Genomic DNA, 17085 nt, shown 5'->3' on the forward strand with positions numbered 1-17085 from the left:
AGCTCCAAAATAATAATTTATTTTCTTTTTTCAAATATTTCACATCTTTCCATACATGTCCTTTAAGTTTAAAATTTAAAATTTTAATATTTAAAACTTAAAAGGGCAAGATAATAATTTTTCAGACAAACAATACATGTCCCCTAAAAATTACTACTCCCCATAAATAACACTTAAATTGGGACGGACCGAGTATCATTTTATAATTTAAATAACATAAAATTTACAATAAAAGAGAAGGTATTATTATAAATTTATAAATAAATTAAAATCAAAATGTTCATGTACTTTTCATAGGAAAATTTTATGAGAAAGTGAGGTGATTATGAAATATATTTTCTCCTTCTGGAAATTTTCTCTTTTTTTTTTTTTTTTTTTTTTTTTTTACATCTAACCGAATTTATCATAAAAGAAAAGCACATATTACTTTCTTGACCAAAACTCAAACATAAGAGAGATTTATTTGTCAAGGCCCACCATAACTTCCTAATCAAATTTCTGTTTTCCCTCTCTCTCTAGCTGATCATTGACTATAACTTGTAGGGTTTGTTGTGTGAGCAATTGGGTTGATGTCATAGTTCATCATTTGACTAAAAGAATTGAAAATGGGGTTCTTTCTATGTTTCTTATTTGGCATGACCTTGAGTATTTGGTTGATGATTTGTTTTGCTCGTTTACAGAGAATTCGATCTGAAAGTCGGTCTCATTTGGTATATGATTCAAATCTAGCTCTTCATACCAATTTAATCAAACTGTTATTGTCTTCTCGTTTGATTTTCATTTGAAATTTCAAATTTATATGCGTTACTTATTAGGCAACAACGGTGGCATCGTTTGCAAGCATGACAGTTAATGATTTTAAAAAAATTCTTCCAATTGGTTGCTACCCTCCTTGGGTAGTCTTTTTGGAACAACATAAGTTGAGTTACAACTCTCTCTCTCTCTACACATATATATATAGTATATTTATTTATTTATTTATTATTTGTCTGATATTTATTATTAATAATTGCAGTTAAAATGGCTTAACGTCCAACTAGAAAAAATCTGGCGTTATGTAGATGAGGTAGCTTTTGGTTTCCACTTTCCACCACCTCTAATGCTTTATAATTAGATCGCTTTCAAGTGGTGCAGTCACTAAGAATTGATGTGTGTTGTGTGTGTGTGTGTGTGTGTTGTGTAGGCAGCATCAGAGCTAATACGAACCCATGGTGAGCCAATTCTTGAGCAATATAAATCAGCTATGTTATCTTCTCTCAAGTTTTCGAAGGTGACTCTTGGTACTGTGCCTCCACAAATTACAGGTTAGTTGGATTGGTAATGAAAAAAGGGATTGAACCAAAATGTTCATGACATTGTTTAATTTCTGCATTTATTTTCATCAAAACAAAATTTAATTCGAACATTTTATTTGCAATTTAGTGTGCAGCGCTTTTCATGATATGTAATATAACATTTTAATTATTTTATTTTTTCTTAAAAATAATTAAAAACCTTTATGTACTACGTTAAATCATGTTAAGCCATGATAAAAGTTCCAAAAGCCGACTAAGGTGTGTTACACATGTTAAGCCATTTAAACTACACAAATAGTCATTTGCTAAAAAAAAAAAAAAATGAGCTGAATCAACCAAGCATTGCAGTCTCTGATTACAGAATCTAGTGCCTTGACATTGCACATTTATGTTATGCCATTCTATCCTCTTGTTGGACTCTAGAATCAGATACTTTTGGTGGTAAAAGATCAAACTGTCAAGCGTGAGAATGCGTGTTAGAATCCCGAGTTAAAGAGGGACACAAAGTCGAGGAACATATTTGGGTAGAGAGAATAGAGATATAAAGTAATGGAAGGAGAGAGAGGAATGGTTTAGCACAGAGAAAGAGAGAGAAATTTACGAAGAGGTAGAGGGGGATGGTTTAGAGGCTACAATTCCCTGTCGGTAAGAAACACTAGAGAAAGATAAAGTTAATTGTGGAAAGAAAGAAAGACATAGAGTTAATTGTGAGTACTATTCCATGTTGGTGAGAACAATGAAGAAATAGAGAGTTTTTTTTTTTTTTTTTTTTTTGACAATCATGGATGTCTGGGCCAACTTGCGAGTACCTTGACTAATTCCATGAGGCTCTGAAGTTAATGACCGAGCAAGCCTCTAGTGGCCCTGAGGAGACTTGAACTGGTGACCATTGGGGAGCAAACCCAAGACCTGACCAGCTAAGCTACTCAGGTTGAAATAGAGAGTTAATTATGTACAAAAATTGATTTAAAAAATATTTTACGGATAGTTAACAAACACAAGAAAATAAAATTGAAAAAAAATATTTTATTTTGTTTAGAAAATATTTTAACAAAAACTATGCTATTATTAATGCATATCCCTTCAAATAAACAACCCTAAATTGTACCATTGTTACATAATGTCCTGAACTAATGGGTGAACAAAAGCGAGTGTAAAGAAGGGGAGGAGGATGAAAATCCATTTGAAGAAAATTCGAGTATGTAGAGAGATGAAATGTTCTCAGTGAATTTATCAGAGAGCTGTTGATAGGAATTCAATGATGATGTGTTGTGTGCAATTTTCAATCTTTTCCTCCAAAATGATAGTAGATCTTTTGGTTTCTGACTCTGTCTAAGTCAAATAAAGTTCACATTATAATTACACTCTAATTAAGTGTAAATTAAACAAAAAAAAAAAAAAAAAATTTGATAAATAATGACTGATACTATATTAGATGTAAAAGTATGATTTCCTATTGATTCTATTTTGACAAATTATACTTCTAATTAGCATATATAAACTTGCTTTCCTTTTTCTTATTTTTCCTTGCAAAAGTATCATATTTCTCCAACTGTTTTGAATGATTCTCACTCTGACATCCTTTGGCAAAAATATACTCTCTTCCTTTGGCAAGTATAATTGAGTAGCCAATTTAAAGTTTTGGGAGGAGGATGAAAATCCATTTAGAAAAAATGGGTTGGTGTAGAGAGAGAGAGAGAGAGGCAAGTATAATTGAGTAGCCAATTTAAAGTTTTGGGAGGAGGATGAAAATCTATTTAGAAAAAATGGGTTGGTGTAGAGAGAGAGAGAGAGAGAGAGAGAGAGAGGGGTACACCCACCTCACCACATAATATGATATTTTTCAATATGAACCTGAGGTCGTTCGGTTTTACTTTTAAATTTTACATCAAAAGTTTTCATATCAATTGGAGATAATATTATTGCATATAAGTACTTTATCTTTCTCTTAACTAGACAATGTGGAATTGTGCACTCGTAACTCGCCCAGTGTAATAACCTGCAAGTGTCTGACACCCGTCCACGGCACACACGCCCGTAAGATCGTCACAGAAAGAGAGTAGAGAATCCAAGAGGACAATATGCACATTTTTATAGTCGAAGGATAAGATTACTCCAAAAAAATAGTTTAAAGGGTCATTATGCAACAGTGGTATAATTTTGGGAGTTCTTATTTAGCCTTTTCCTTTTAACATTTGATACCAAACATAATTTTTCCTTCATTACCCTTCTTTTTCTTTTTCTTTTTCTTTTTCTTTTTCTCCCATTTCCATTTCCATGTCCATCTGTAACAAACTGGCCCTCAAACCCTTCATCTACCTCGAAATCGAATCCCAGTCCCACCGTCGATCTTAATGGCCATACCTCAGTTGGGGCACTCTCAGCCTTGTTATGTCATTGGGGGAGGCAAGTCCACTGACCCTTGTGTCCCCTGAAGATTTCACCGTTCACCCTCCCAACACAACACAGAGTTACAGTTTCCAAAGGACTCTGTTGATGATGAACTGATTGAACCAAGCTCTTATATACGCCTTGAATAATAAGCCTTGGAACTTTATTTTGATAAAGAAATCAGATCCCATATCGGGAGTATTCACCTTCCACGGTTTATGTGTGTGCGTGTGTGTGTGTATATATATATATATACATGTAAATTTAAATAAATTGATTTCACTTGTTAGGCATTGGTTGATGCTCAAACAAGTTGTGCATTTTTTTTAGGAGTTTCTGTTATTGAAGCGGGCAGGGAGGGGATCACCATGGACTTGGAGTTGCAGTGGGATGGAGACACTAGTATCAAACTTGATGTTGAAACCATAGTTGGTGTGGTACTACCTATTAAGGTCAGTCTTCAATCTGTTTCTTATCTCAACAGTAATCATGCTTTCATGCTTATTCTTATAGTAAAATTGATAAAATTATTCTAACACTTTCTTTTGAGTCTACGTTATTTTATTTTTATTTTTTTTTAATTTTGAGATAATTACACTTGCTTCCCCGGTATATAGCCTAAATGACAGGGACCTCACTAGTTTCAAATATAGCACCGACCTCCCTTGTCAATGTTGACTTTGACTTGAATGTGTGAAATGACTATTATATCCTTTGTACTTTTATAATTTCAACATACCGACAAAATAGCATTTTCAAGCTTTCTAAGGGCATTCTCAGACTTTAAGTAAATTTTGAGTATGACAACAACACAAGATTGTTGAACCAGAGGGTAGGTCAGTGTTATATTTGAAATTAGAGGGGAGGTCATGTTATTTACACAATGTACAAGGGAGGTAAGTATAATTATTACTTTTTTCCGGAAATTTAAAAAATTTGGACCATTTCTCAATTTGTGCTTGTCAACCTTGCGCTAATCTTTTATGCACATGTATCATTCCAATTTTATCGGATGTCCCAAAAAGAACTTGACTCTATGTTAGATATTAGAATTGGTATTTTCTGCGTTTACAGCACCAGTTGCATATTTTATTATGTTAGTGATTATCAAAATAGAGAAATCTCATTTTGAAAAGCAAAACCAAGGAAATTATTCTACGGTTGTTCCTGTATCTATATGTTAGAATCAGATTAAAATTGTGACTAATGTACTTATGAGAATATATTTAACAAACGTACTACGTCTCATTCCAATGTGAAAATGTCATGGAGATAATTTGGTGCTATTAAGTTCCAGTGGCTGAATACGTACCAAATAGTTAATTCTAAATTGGTTAAAGGCATTCCGAGTTCCTCGATTTATTGTATAACTAGATATTCTGAATGATGTACGGGCCAAAATTGTTACTCATTTGGTCATAGAACCTTAGCAAGACCTTTAACACATCCGAAACTGAAACCTTTTATTCATTTTGCTTCTCATGTTGTTGTTCTGCTCGAATTTTTGTTGTGAATAAAATGCTCATCCTTCTATGGAACATTAGAGGCATATGCCTCTTTATCTGAATTGTCCACTCAAATTATATACAACTACACTGATTTCATATTCATAATCTACTTGTATATAAAGGAAGCCTGGGATTTTACTTTGAATTTATTTTAATTATTTGAATAAACAAGAGATTTCTTCCGTTTAAGATGGACATCAAGTTGTCATGGCTTTGTTCAGAGCCATCAAAGACTGGAGCTGTTCCTATTCTGCTTATGGATTATTCATTCTGTTTTAGGCATTTGGACATAATGTATTTCGTAATAGCACAACCTCTACAAAGAAGAAAAAAACTTCCTTTTCATCCTTGCCCTTGCCCATAATCAACCTCCTCAGATGAAGTGGATTTTAGTTAAGGTCTCTGGTGCTTCTGCATAGAAACTTTACCGGTAATCTAGCTTGCACCTTCTTACTATCTAATGCCAATTTGAGCAACAATTTGTTTCAAGTTGCACTATGTCTCTGTGACCTTGCACATACTCTGTGTTCTGCTGAACTTCAATCACTCTCTGCAAAGAACAAAATGTATTTTACACATTTTGGACTATACATAAAAAAAAAATAAAAAATAAAAAATAAAAATTGGCCTATACATCAAAAATTTTGGCGTTTACAGCAGAGTTGCATAGGCCAAAAATTTTGCTCATTTTGGACTTTTGTCATAAAACCTTTACAAGACCTTTATGATTAAACTGATTAACACAAATCAGAATCTTAACTTACCAAAAAAAAATTCCAAATCTTAAAAGATTCTTCCATGTATGATCTCTTCTCCAGATGGTTACAATAATGTTTGATGAATATCTGTCATTCTGGTTGCTTAGGGTAGCATACGACTATCTTAGTAGTATATACTCTGCACCCATATCCTTTTATTAATTTTGCTTCTCATATTGCTTTTCTGCTCCAATTTTTCTGTTGAGAATAAAATGTACAGCAGCTGTGGAACATTAGAGGCATATGCCTCTTTATCTGAATTGGCCACTCAATGCATATACAACTACACCAGACAACATATGCGTGATCTCATAATCATAATGTACTTGTATGTAAGGAAGCTTGGGATTTTATTTGAATTTAGTTTAATTATTTTCATAAACAAGAGATGTCTTCTTTTGAAGGTGTATGTCAAGTTGGCATGGCTTTGTTCAGAGCCATCAAAAAGAATAGAGCTGTTCCTACATATTCCGATTATGGATTACTCAATTTTAAGAGATTTTTGGTTTGCAGGTTTCAATTCCCTGTTGGACATAATGTATTTCGTAGTGGCACAACCTTTACGTAGAAGTAAAAACTTGCTTTATGCCCTTGCCCTTAACCATACTCAACCTCCTCAGATGAAGGTGGATTTTAGTTAAGGTCTATGGTAATCTAGCTTGCACCTTCTTACTATCTAATGCCAATTTTGTTGGGCTTTGTGCTTAAGGGAGCAACAATTTGTGTTTTAGCTGCCGTATGTATCTGTGACCTTGCATATACTCTGTGTGCTGCTGAGCTTTAATCACTCTCCTGCAAAGAACAAAAAAATTATTTTGTTCTTCTTGCCTTTGTATGTTCAAACAATCATTCAGTCAATGTATATAAACATATATTCAATTTATTTTACTTCTTGAAGGATTTGTAGATGATTGTTAAATAGGCATTCATGGGGTGGGCCTTGGCGCAACGGTAATGTTGCTCCATTGTGACTTGGAGGTCACGGGTTCGAAACTGGAAACGGCCTTTCCAGATGGAGGTAATGTTGTGTACATCTAACTCGTTACAGACTCCGTAATGCCTGGAGCCTCATGCACTGGACTAGCCCTTTGTTAAATAGACTTTCATGATATATAAATGGGTAGATGATTGTACTATAAGACATCTCTTATAATATTTTGATTATATTTCTTCATCTAGGTCAAAAACATTCGATTCACAGGGGTCTTCAGGTTAATCTTCAAACCACTAGTTGAAGAGTTTCCTTGTTTTGGAGCTGTTTGTTATTCCTTGAAAGAAAAGGTCAGTCATCATGATATTGTTGCTGTTTTTCCTTTATGCTTTGTTTTGTAGGAAGGAAGAAAATTGGATGGAAGGGAGAGAAGAAGAAATGAATGAGATATCCTTACAGAAGAGATTGTATCCTTCCCTCTTTTTGTTTGGTTGCGTGGAAGAGAAGAGAATGAAATAATACTTTATTTGATTGTTAGGAGAGAAGGGAAGAGAGAGTGTTAATTGTAAAGAAAGTTTTGTAATTTAAAAACTTCTATAATAGCCTTGCCTTTCTTCCTTCGCGTCTTCCGTCCATATTTGGAGGGATGAAAATTTGTGAAGGTGGATGGATGACTCATCCATCCTCTTTTCTCTTCTCTCCTTGTGTCCTCTCTACCAAATGAAGGAAGTTTGTTTCTTCCTTTCTAACTTCCCTCCACCCCTCTTCCTCCCTTCCTACCAAACGGAGCATCAAGGATGAAATTTAATAATAACTTGGGAATAGGCAAATTTTCACAAATGTGATAAAAAAAAAAATTAAAAAAAAAAATGCCAATCTAATTTCTTTTTCATTTATTTTATTTTTTATTTTTATTTATTTATTTTGACAAGTGTCCATATGCTTCTGCCTGCAGAAAAATCTGGATTTTAATATCAAGGTTGTTGGTCGTGATATATCAAAAATTCCAAAATTTTCTGATGCTATTGAGGTTGGAGAAAACTTTGTCTCTCTCTTTTTCTTTTTTCCAAAATATCTCACTTGAATATGTGACTGAGAGGGTGCATCTTTAGATGGTTAGATATTCTTTAAATTACTAGATGTTAAGTTCCTTGTCATCTGGAAGTTGTTGAAATTCAATCACTGCCAAGTGCGTTGTTGTCTATGGTATGTGATTGAGAATGAGAAAATCTGGAAGAGCCAGAAACCTGATCAATCATGTGGTATCAAAGCTTGCACATGTGCTCTATAGCACAAAAAATGTAACTCCACACAAGAAACAGAAAATAACATAATTTGGTAATAGAGATTCAGTTGAGTGGCGAATTGACATAAGACAATCCCAACCGTGTGTGTGTGAAAGATAAAAGCTGTACTACTGAAAGGAGAAATGAATGAATGATGAAGAAATGATGGGAAAATAGTTGATAAGATGAAACTAGGAGAGCCATTCAGCATAAGGTCCAATTGGTCCACTCTGATACCGTGATAAATATGAAGAAAGTACAAAAAATGAAACAAACAATAAAGACAGAACACATGATATTTACATACCAAAGAGACTGAGACCTTCTATAGGTGCCTCTCTTTCTGGTGAAGGGGGTGTAAACAGTAGATACTAATATAAGAAATCCTACAAATGGTGCATCAAATTTGCAAGAAGGGACACAATATGTTATAGACTAAACATTTAACATTACAGTGATTGGATTTACTCTTTGATACTGAATTTGGTACAGGTTCTTTGGTTCTTTAGACACTTTTTTTCCCCCAATCATTAGACACATGTTATGGATGGTAAATTGGATTGATAAAACTTTCATTTTCCTTTGTTTAGGAAACGATACGACAAGCTGTTGAAGATCCTATTACGTGGCCACTTCGGCAAATTATACCCATAATACCAGGGGATTATAGGTATGCTAAGTGTTGTGTAATTTTCAATCTACTCACACTCATGGCTTTAGTTTCGGTGTTGGTCTCAGGATCGAACCCCTCCCCTCATCTTTGAGGATGGGGAGGTTATACCATACCTCTAGAGGCCCTTTGGTTGGTCTCAGCATTGTTGACCTAAGAAACAACTCATTATTGAAACTACAACTCAGTATATGGCCTGAAATTTTTTAAAAAAAAGTGCAGAATGAATGAACTAAGATAGGAAAAGGAAAAATAGATTGAAACACATTTAATGAATTATTCAGTTAAAGTGGAAGTAATTGTATGCATATTTACTTCAGGAATGGCCCTATATGCACATCGATGCCTTGTTCCATCACACCATTGCACCATACTTGACTACTAGATACAAATGCCATATCTATCAATATCTTCTTATTCAAGAGAGAAAAAACACACACAACGAATGAACACTTGAGTTTTTGGAGTTTATTCCAAATTGAATTATAGGGTAAGTTGCAATTTTATTTTTTATTTTTATTTTTTTTCTCTTTGAACAACCCAACAAATAATTTTCTGAATCATGCAATTTCTACGTTCTTTTCCTCTATTATGGTCTAGTCTCGTGTTTTCTAGACACTTCCTTGCTTCTCAAATTTGTTGATTTGACACACTTATATTACTTGATAAATCTTACTTTATTTGCTAAATGAAAAGGAACTTATACAAAACTACATCAAACATGGTGTTGAAAAAAAAAAACAATGCAAAAAGAAAGTTCATCTACCAAAAGCAGCAATAGAGAAGTACAAGATTTGATCAAGAAGATAATTTGGCAACTAAAACTTATTATCTCCCTTTGAACTTATTGCCAATAATACATTCCGCCAAACTCACCAAAACAAACTAAAAAAAATTACTGGAAACAGATGCGTAGTGGCAGGTCAAATAGGTCTTGGCAGCTTTTCTACCCAATTCTTCTTTTTTCCTCTTTTTTCTTTTTTCTTTTTTATTGGAACCCACAAAAACCGACTAGTTCAGGCTTATAGTTCCAGACTTCAAATACAATCTAGATTTAAATATTCTCTTAAAAAAATTTTTAATCACGTATGCGTAGGAAAACTTACACAAAGACACCACAAAAGATCTGTTAGACAATTGAATTCCTCGTGCTATTTTTCTTTTTCTTTTTTCCATGCATCTTTCCTTAGGCCTGGTGAGAAATGAAGAACACTGGACATTCATGCAGTATAGCTATAAGCCTCTAACTTGATCAATTTGAATAAGGGAGCATTTTTTCTATCTTGTCCAAACACAGCCTGTTTGTCAATATTTTGGCAGTGGGCTAGATTGAAATCAAAACTACAAGGCCAGATCCTTGGATGCATTTGGTTGATATGGATGTTGGTTCAAAATTGAGGTCTAGATATTTTGTTTCTAGTAGTCTCACATTATTTAAATGGGCTATGAAGGTATATTTCCCCACATAAACATTTATATTTTTAGCCATACATACCTTATTGCTTTGATACATGAACTGGTGTCCATATCACCATTTTCTAGAATATCAGCTGAATTGGCAACATCCTGGTGAAACCTAAGCAATTGGTCCCCTACCTCAGATCATACTCAATGTTGGAGTTGAGGTGTCATCCGTCAGGCTTAACGATTTAAGTTGTTTGTTGTACACTAGGTGTTTATATAAGGAGCAGCTTGAAGTTTAGGTTAATTAGATTGCATTTTGTTCAGAGCTCAGGAAGTCCTTCCCATAACTTCCGTCTAAATCCAATTTAAGAAAGTTCTTCAAATATTTTATTGTTTAGCATAATCTCAGTAAATTTTCCAACCCAAGTCTGCAAACCATACAAGGCTAAAGGAATTATTGACACTAGAGATCCTTTGGCCTGACCATGGAATGGTCTAATGTTCCTTGTGTGTACTATGGGTTTCATGTGAGGCAACAAACAAAAAGCCACTTTATCTTCTTAAGTTACTTTGATGATTAGACTCAAAACATTCAAATCTTTCATGATGCAAGTTGACCTCATTTGTGAATTTGTGGTGTTTTAGTGACCTAAAATTGAAGCCTGTTGGAACATTAAACGTGAAGCTTGTACAAGCCAAGGGCTTGTTAAATAAAGACATTATTGGAAAATCTGATCCTTGTGCTGTGTTATTTATACGTCCCCTGCCTGACAGAATTAAAACAAGCAAAACGATTGTAAGACAACTCATCTTATTTCTCAGCCAATTTCCTTTTTCTTTATTTTGGATTGTTCAGAACTCTGCATTGTTTCTTTAGAACAACTCACTAAATCCAATCTGGAATGAGCACTTTGAGTTCATAGTTGAAGATGCATCTACTCAACACTTGACAATAAGAGTTCTTGATTCTGAAGCGATTCAATCTTCTGAACTCATTGGTCGTGCTATGGTGTCACTGAAAGACCTTGAGCCTTGTAAGGTGATAGACAAGTGGTTCAAACTGGTCAAGGATTCGGAGTTCCATATCGATAAAAAAAAAAGGGGTCAGGTGAGAATGCCAACTCCATCTTCTATTGTGATCTCCTTCTAATAGATTACAGCATTTGGATTCGATTTGTATTTGACCTTATAGTTTTGTATAGGATCTTAAGTATTAATAAATATCAGATCTAATTATCTTTATAACTAAAGTAAAAGAATCATTTGGCTAAGCACAATTGATAAGGTCTTTTGTAAATTGTATGTAAAGTTGTGGTAAGCCATAGTAGAAGGTGAAAAATCACAATGACATGATGGAATAATTAGACCAGAAGTGGTTTTCCACATTTCAGAGACTTCCACCAAAGAACAAAAGCGGATATACCATCATTTACAGTATATGCTGTTTCTGGCCACTGAATTTGGATAGATTTTTTTTTTATTTTTTATTTTTTATTTTGAAGGTCTGCCTTTTTTAATAGAAGAGAATATGTCAATTCGTTAGTCCAAAATGGACAAGGATTAGAAATACAAGCCTCCTACTCATTGTTCTTTAAACTAATATAGGAAAACACACTACCTCAAAATTCATCACTATCTAAGAAGCATGGACCTTCTACATGAAGCTGCCTTGTCGTTGTTGGATACATACACTTCATGGACACTCCTAGACGTCTGACACCTCACGGACGGTTCCATATTTCTAAATTAAATTTTATTCTTCAAACATTTAACCAACATGTAGCACAAAACATCTTCAAAGGAGGCATGCATGATAATCTTTAAAATAAGATGAACAATCTCTGGAGTGTCCAATCTTTCTTTCTTTGAAGGAAAAATGGTATTGTAGATATCACATGACAAGATAAGCATGCAATGTACATTTCTAAATCTAAATCTAAATCTGTATCTATACTACTATTAAAAGTGTAAGCAATTTTTATTTTTTATATACATTTTTATACAATTTTTTTTTATAAGTTTAGTTGTTAAATCCTTGGTCAAAAAATAATAGTAATAATTGTAAACACAAAATTAATCACATCAAAAGTATCTTACAAAAAGTACGTACAAGCGATATTTTTTATATACGTTTTTGTACCATTTTATTGAAATTAAGGCCCAACTTATTTATACATATATATATAGATATATAAACTAAAAATTTATAGATATCTTGAGAACTTTACATCTTTCTTCTAATGGAAAAACTGAAAATTTATGTCACTAAACTTTTCTCTCCCTTTAAATGCAGTCCCCCAATTTATTTTATATCCACATAATATATGCTATAAAGCTCAAGTCTCTATGTATTCCCTGTATACAGGAAAACCAAAAATTCTATGAACAATCCGTCTAACTTTTGTAGACATATTAATTATCACATGCACTAATTGCGATCATGGTGTAAACACACTATTATTTTGTTAAACATTTCCAATCTTTTATTTCCTTTGGTTTTAAAAAAACGAGCCAGAGATTTTTGTATGACCTTCTTCAATCATCAGGTAAAAAGTATAGTTCTCCTTAAATCTCTTAATTTTTCATTTGCCGTGTCTATTCTTTCTGTTATTGCCTGAATCAACTCAAATATTTGAAAACTTTCAGGGTTCTTTGTTATTGGACTGTTTGGATGTTTTTGTTACATTTTTTTTTTTCTTCTTTTGAATTTTACTATGAATTGATTGTTTCTTATTGCCATAATTGCAAGGGGCAAATGGAACTTCTTCCTTAGTTCAAAGGAAAATCACACATTTAATGACCATGTTGGTGTTTATTGGATTTATCCAAAAAAATGCTGATGTCTATTAGACCTAATTTTGTCTGCTTCTTACAATATAGTCCTACTATTTGAATCTTACAATATAGTCAAATAGGTCATACTATTTGAATGAAATTTTCTATAGTCTATTTTGTTTGTCAATTATCCTTTAACAAAATTATTTTTGACGATCCACTCATACAAATTCTTCTTATGATTAGAAACATTCTTATTTTGAACTAGGAGACATTATTTTCGTGTACCAAATATAAGAAGTCTATAATAGTGTCATTTATTTGAATATGTACGTATAATGTCTTATAGTTGTTTTAAAATTAAAATTTCTCATAATTTTATAAGATTTGAATCACGGGCAAGTGAATGAAGTATCTATCATATCAGTCGAGAGGGCATAATGCTGGCAAAGGCAAAGGTTCGAAAGGAGTCAATGCAGCCTAGCCGAGTAAGCAAGCTACCTTTATTCAACAGATCAACTTGACCGTCACCCTCCCATCGAGTCACTTCCGGCGCGAAATATGGTGTTTGTTATATCATCACTCCCCATCCCCTGCTCCACTGCTGAAACAGGGCCTCCCCTTACCTATCCTATTTTCAGGGTCGCCTTACAGATGGATTAGGATTGATGACCACGAACCGCACACGACGTCAGTACATAGGAGATAGCAGTATATATAAAATACAAATCTTAAACATTTTTATATTTTTATCCTTCACATTATGCAATTCTTAGTACAGAAATTAGAAAATTAATAATGTTCTATAATTGTCTAATACAGTATATGCATACAAGTAAAATTCTAATTTATATATTGTCATGTCCAGACCACGTCCTTATCCTCTCTTTTCCAGGATTTGACATGGCAGCATGTCCGTATCATACTGTGTCTGTATCATATGTGCATGCATGTCAGAGAGAGACACAATGATTGTTATTGCATATATCTATCTTCCGAACTGTTTAACTAAATTTTTTATATTATATTGCTTAGTTCATTGTGTGAAGTGCAGTTTCGTGCTTGATTCATTCTAAAACTTGTTCTCCTCTGTCTTGTACATTTGTTGTTGGTTTTAGGTGCACTTGGAGCTTTTATATTGTCCATTTGGCATGGAGAGAAGCTTTAAAAATCCTTTTGACCTCATCTACTCGTTAACTATAATGGAAAAGGTCCTTAAAAAACGAATCGATGGAACTAAAGATGCTGGTATTTCAGAATCTGAAAAACAGAAGAGGAGAAATGTCATCTGCAGAGGGGTCTTTTCTGTGACAGTAATACGTGCTGAAGACTTGCCAGCTGTGGATCGGAAGGGGAAGTCTGATCCCTATGTTGTACTTAAAATGAAGAAATCGGAACAGAAAAACAGGACTAGGGTAAGATTCTGATTGTCCAATTGTGATAACACTCCAATTGGTTCTTGGAAAGAATGATTTATGGAAGAAGAGCATTATGCTTTTCCTTCCATACTTATTTCCGAGAATCAAATGGAGCCTTAAGTTTTGGACCAAAAGGACATAATTCACCTAGTGTATAAATATGTTTCTTATAGGACCTTCTAACTCTCCTAGGTGGATACAATCACCTTAAAAGTTGAAACAACCCCTTCCTCTTTTCCACCTTAGAGAGTTGGAAGTTTGACTTGGTTAAAGTAGACAACTTTTGTTGTACTCTATACTGAAATTACTGAGATTATGACTTCTGTTCTTTCCCTCATTCTCAGGTTGTAAATAACAGCTTAAATCCAGTTTGGGATCAAACATTTGATTTTGTTGTTGAGGATGGGTTACATGATCTTCTAATTTTGGAAGTCCGGGATTATGGCACTCTTGGGAAGGTATACTTCTTGCACTAGTCACATCAATTTCCGCTTTTTCTTGTTGGTAATCTGGTCTTTCGTTAGCGATATCATAATGTTAAATAAGATTTGATCTGTCCTTCAGTTTTCAGAATGCAATATATCATATAATAATTCAATCTAGTTGTTTTAGGATTTTCAAATTTATAGTTGGTACTAGTTGTGAATATATTCTTGCCTCCAATGTAATAATTTGAAAATGTCACACTTAAACGCACAAAGTCACTCCACAATAATTTTAATTTGTAATGAGAAATCATGCATATTGTGGGAAACCAAATATTGAATTCCTTACATATTGGTAAGTATACAATTTTTCATATTTCATATATTAACTTTCATGGCTGTTGAAATGGAAAAAACTAGATAAAGAACCAGCAAATGGTAATATAAAAAATCTCATGAGAAAATTTGTTGGCTTAATTTTTTTGAAAAATGGTATATGATTGGAGCAGTCCAGTAATGTGCACCACAAAAAGTAGCTAACTGCCACCTAACTGGATCACTTAAATTTCCTCCCTTTAGGAAAGGCATAAAGTGTTCGACTTAATTAGTTTAGGCTTAACCTTGTATTATATCTGGTTAAAGTGTAGTAGAACTGTACGATGATCATTAAAAGAAAAGATATTAATGAGATTACAAAATCAAAATTCTTTGTGCATTTGAATGGCCATTGATGTTCACACGGAATTTGAGTGTTAAAAACCCTAATCATGAATGGGACTGCTGAAGAAAATGGAAGCCATTATTACGTCTGATGGTGTCCAATCATGGTTGAGTTTTCACTTGATTTTTTAGTGGCCATTTGTGAACTGGCTTTCGGTTTTTTTTTTTTTTTTTCACTCTATCTCACAACATGTCTATTGTAATCTCTGTGTATTGAACTTTACTGACTATTATGATACTATTAAATCATTATGCTAAACTAATTTAATAAATGTTGCAGGAAATGATAGGAAAATGCAGCATGACACTCACCAGGGTATTAGAAGGGGAGTTCACAGACAACATTGCCCTACATGGAGCTAAATCAGGAATGCTGCATTTGCATCTCAAGTGGACTCCACTGCCGATCTTCGGGGATCACTGATTAACTGAAAACAACACAGCAAATCTGCCGTATTTTAGGTTCTATATTTAATTTTTTCTGCATTTTCTACATCATCATGGAACAAAATTTCACACAAGAAGAAGAAAAAGTGCTTGAACTGGGCTCAGGTGTGGTTGTTTATGTCTATAACAGTTAAGAGGGCAAATTCATAAATTTCATATATGCTGTTGTAAATAGTGTTGTTTGGAGACATTAAGATACCTCATTTGTTTTTTGTTGATAAAAATATCAATACATTCTTTGTGATAACTCTGTTGTTTAAAACTGTATATACAAATGCTTTGGCTTCCAATATGTAAGTAACAAAATTTTCATTGTTTTGGAAATGTTAAATTTCTATTGGAATCAACATAGCAGGTAGGGTAATATTGAAAATTAATTTATTGCTAGATAGAATTTCTATTTTTGTTGGGTATTTTTCATCAAGACCATGTATTACCCTGACAAAATTCAGGTTGAAGCTTGTCGTCACTTGGTTGATATGGAGAAGTTCTACAATATTTCAGAGTACCGTACTTCACGTTTTGAGCCGTTGGTCATTCGTCAAGTTAGAAGATCGTTGGGAGACTTGGAGATACGATTTTCGAATAGAGAAGACCATTGTATTTTGGAGGTCAGTGTCATGGAGGCTAATTTGTCTCCATTCAAGTTCTTTATTTGATTGGTTTATCATTATTTTATTGTTTTGATATGCATGTTTAATTAAATATCTGAGTTGAATATGTAAATAATTTTTAAATAATATATGAAGTATATAATTCTCAACACATATGTGGGGGTATCGAATTGATTTTCCCTTTTTTTACCCCTTATATCGTCACTTTTTACAGTTTTTATTTCTAGAAAGGAAATGAAGATCTTTCCATCATCCTCCAATGGATCATAATTATTTATAGATGTGTGGCCTTCTAGCAAATGAGAGTTTCTAACAAATAAAAAACTATTTTGATTGAATTATATAGTTTTACAGTGAAATTCATCTCATGCAAGAACAAACTGTTCTTAACATTGAATTGTGATGGTTTGTTAAATAAATAATATTAGATAAAATTACCATTA

General features: G+C 33.4%; 1 protein-coding gene and 1 non-coding gene across 3 annotated transcripts; one reads left to right on the forward strand and one right to left on the reverse strand.

Moving 5' to 3' along the window:
• Positions 1–318: 318 nt before the first annotated feature.
• Positions 319–16756, forward strand: LOC132304492 (synaptotagmin-4-like). Of its 2 annotated transcripts, XM_059802190.1 has the most exons (13): positions 319–710; positions 816–916; positions 1012–1066; positions 1184–1304; positions 4017–4138; positions 7132–7233; positions 7839–7913; positions 8760–8839; positions 10889–11039; positions 11121–11351; positions 14137–14433; positions 14781–14894; positions 15862–16756. In XM_059802190.1, the coding sequence occupies exons 1-13, from the start codon at positions 606–608 to the stop codon at positions 16003–16005; spliced, it is 1698 nt and encodes a 565-aa protein (XP_059658173.1). In that variant the 5' UTR covers positions 319–605; the 3' UTR covers positions 16006–16756. The 2 variants fall into 2 exon arrangements, with proteins under 2 accessions (XP_059658173.1, XP_059658172.1); XM_059802189.1 differs by lacking the exons at positions 319–710; positions 816–916; positions 1012–1066; positions 1184–1304 and adding an exon at positions 3394–3906.
• LOC132305611 (U6 spliceosomal RNA) lies at positions 4617–4714 on the reverse strand. The gene has a single exon (XR_009481651.1). It is a non-coding gene; the product is annotated as a U6 spliceosomal RNA (small nuclear RNA).
• Positions 16757–17085: the final 329 nt, after the last annotated feature.

This window comes from Cornus florida, unplaced genomic scaffold, assembly GCF_030987335.1.
Source record: "Cornus florida cultivar Cherokee Brave unplaced genomic scaffold, ASM3098733v1 CherokeeBrave_3.0.0_Hap2_Chr04, whole genome shotgun sequence".
Taxonomy (NCBI): Eukaryota; Viridiplantae; Streptophyta; class Magnoliopsida; order Cornales; family Cornaceae; genus Cornus; species Cornus florida.